Below are 1585 nucleotides of genomic sequence, written 5' to 3'. Positions count from 1 at the left end.
AGGAAGTGAAAATGAATGTGTATATACCTCATATTATATATAATATGTTATATTAGTCATATCCAATCAATCCTTTTATTACCTGCTATATTTTAAATTAATAATATAATGGGAGTGGAGGCAATTATTTCAGCTCACTTATTAAACATGTGTTTTATTTGTTGTTAGAATGCAGTCACCTTCTCTGTCTATATAAGTGCAAGGTTCCGATTGTTTTATTCAAATAAGAAGTACTCTATATATAGGTTATATGACTCTACACTCCTATAATATTTGGAAAATAACCTTTTTTGGTGAAAATGTCTAGCGATTGTGGTAAGGTGGAGACCGATGTTGAAAGCAAGGCTTCTGGTGCCAAGTTCCATGAAATGTTCACACACAAACCACACCACATCTCCAATGCCAGCAATAGAAACATTCGGGGCTGTGACCTACATGAAGGTGATTGGGGGAACCGTCGGATCTGTGGTCTACTGGAATTATTTCCATAGTAAAACCCTAACTACCTTGCTTCAATTAATATCGACTATATTACTCTTTTATATATATGTATCATCCTAAAATACAAAGCGACATTTTATGCTAAATTTATCTAATTTATGATGAGCGGATTTGAACTTACAATGTTCTAGTCAACTTAATTAAGCTCAAGCTTGTGATATCATATTAATTATGTGAGATTTTCATGTATGCAGATGAAAAAGTCAAAGTTGCTAAGGAGTTGGTTGAAGCCATAGACGCTGAAAATAATCTGATCACCTTCAAAGTGATTGAAGGAGATCTTTTGGAGCATTACAAGAGCTTCAAGGTCACCATCCACGCAACACCGAAAGGCGAGGGATGCAACGTGCACTGGACTATGGAGTATGAGAAGCACCATGACGATATTGAAGGTCCACATACATTGCTCCAGTTTGCAGTTGAGGTCTCCAAAGATATTGATGCTCACCTTACAAGCACCGATGCAAAATAAACACAGAAGGCTTAAGGCTTAATTATATGATCTGTGATTAATCTGTGTGCTGCAATCACGATCTATCTGCACGTGTGTGATTAATAAAAACATGTGATATGACGACTGTTTCGTTCGCATCAAATCATGTTTGTGTGTTTATATATATAAGATGTGCGTGGGCTAGGGCTACCTCATCGAACTTTTACTTATTGGTGTAGATCCTTTATTTCATGTGATTATGTTAAATTCTACAAAATTTGTGGCTTTTTATGTACCCATCAGCCTCAATCATAAATGCTAAAATGAAAAAATTATATAGTTGATCAACCTCTTTTTCTTTTCTTTCAATTGTTTGATATAGTGAGGCGCGGATTCAGCCCCAAATCTGGGGTAGGGATGAGCCATTTAAGTGGGAGGATGGTAGTTTAAGACTAGGTTAAAGGTAGGACATTTTGTTGGTTGGGATGGGCTAAAGCACACCCTAGACACCCCTCAGGTTGGTGTGCAAAATATATTGAAAAGTAGAGTTTTTGATACAATATTTACATTAAAAAATAGAGGAATAAATTGATATCAAACTTGCTTGCAAGTAAAAAAAAAAAAATATTATTAGACCGTAATACTATATGG

The 1585-nt window shown here is 35.4% G+C and overlaps 1 protein-coding gene across 1 annotated transcript; it reads left to right on the top strand.

The window, feature by feature from the left end:
• Positions 1-299: 299 nt before the first annotated feature.
• LOC103931893 (MLP-like protein 28) lies at positions 300-973 on the top strand. The gene is made up of 2 exons (XM_048572916.1): positions 300-441; positions 696-973. Exons 1-2 carry the CDS (start codon positions 300-302, stop codon positions 971-973), a joined length of 420 nt encoding a protein of 139 aa, XP_048428873.1.
• Positions 974-1585: the final 612 nt, after the last annotated feature.

The sequence above is a fragment of a genome, unplaced genomic scaffold, assembly GCF_019419815.1.
Source record: "Pyrus x bretschneideri cultivar Hongxiangsu unplaced genomic scaffold, Pyrus_bretschneideri_v1 Contig63, whole genome shotgun sequence".
NCBI lineage: Eukaryota > Viridiplantae > Streptophyta > Magnoliopsida > Rosales > Rosaceae > Pyrus > Pyrus x bretschneideri.
This window is presented reverse-complemented; position numbering and strand designations above follow the sequence as displayed.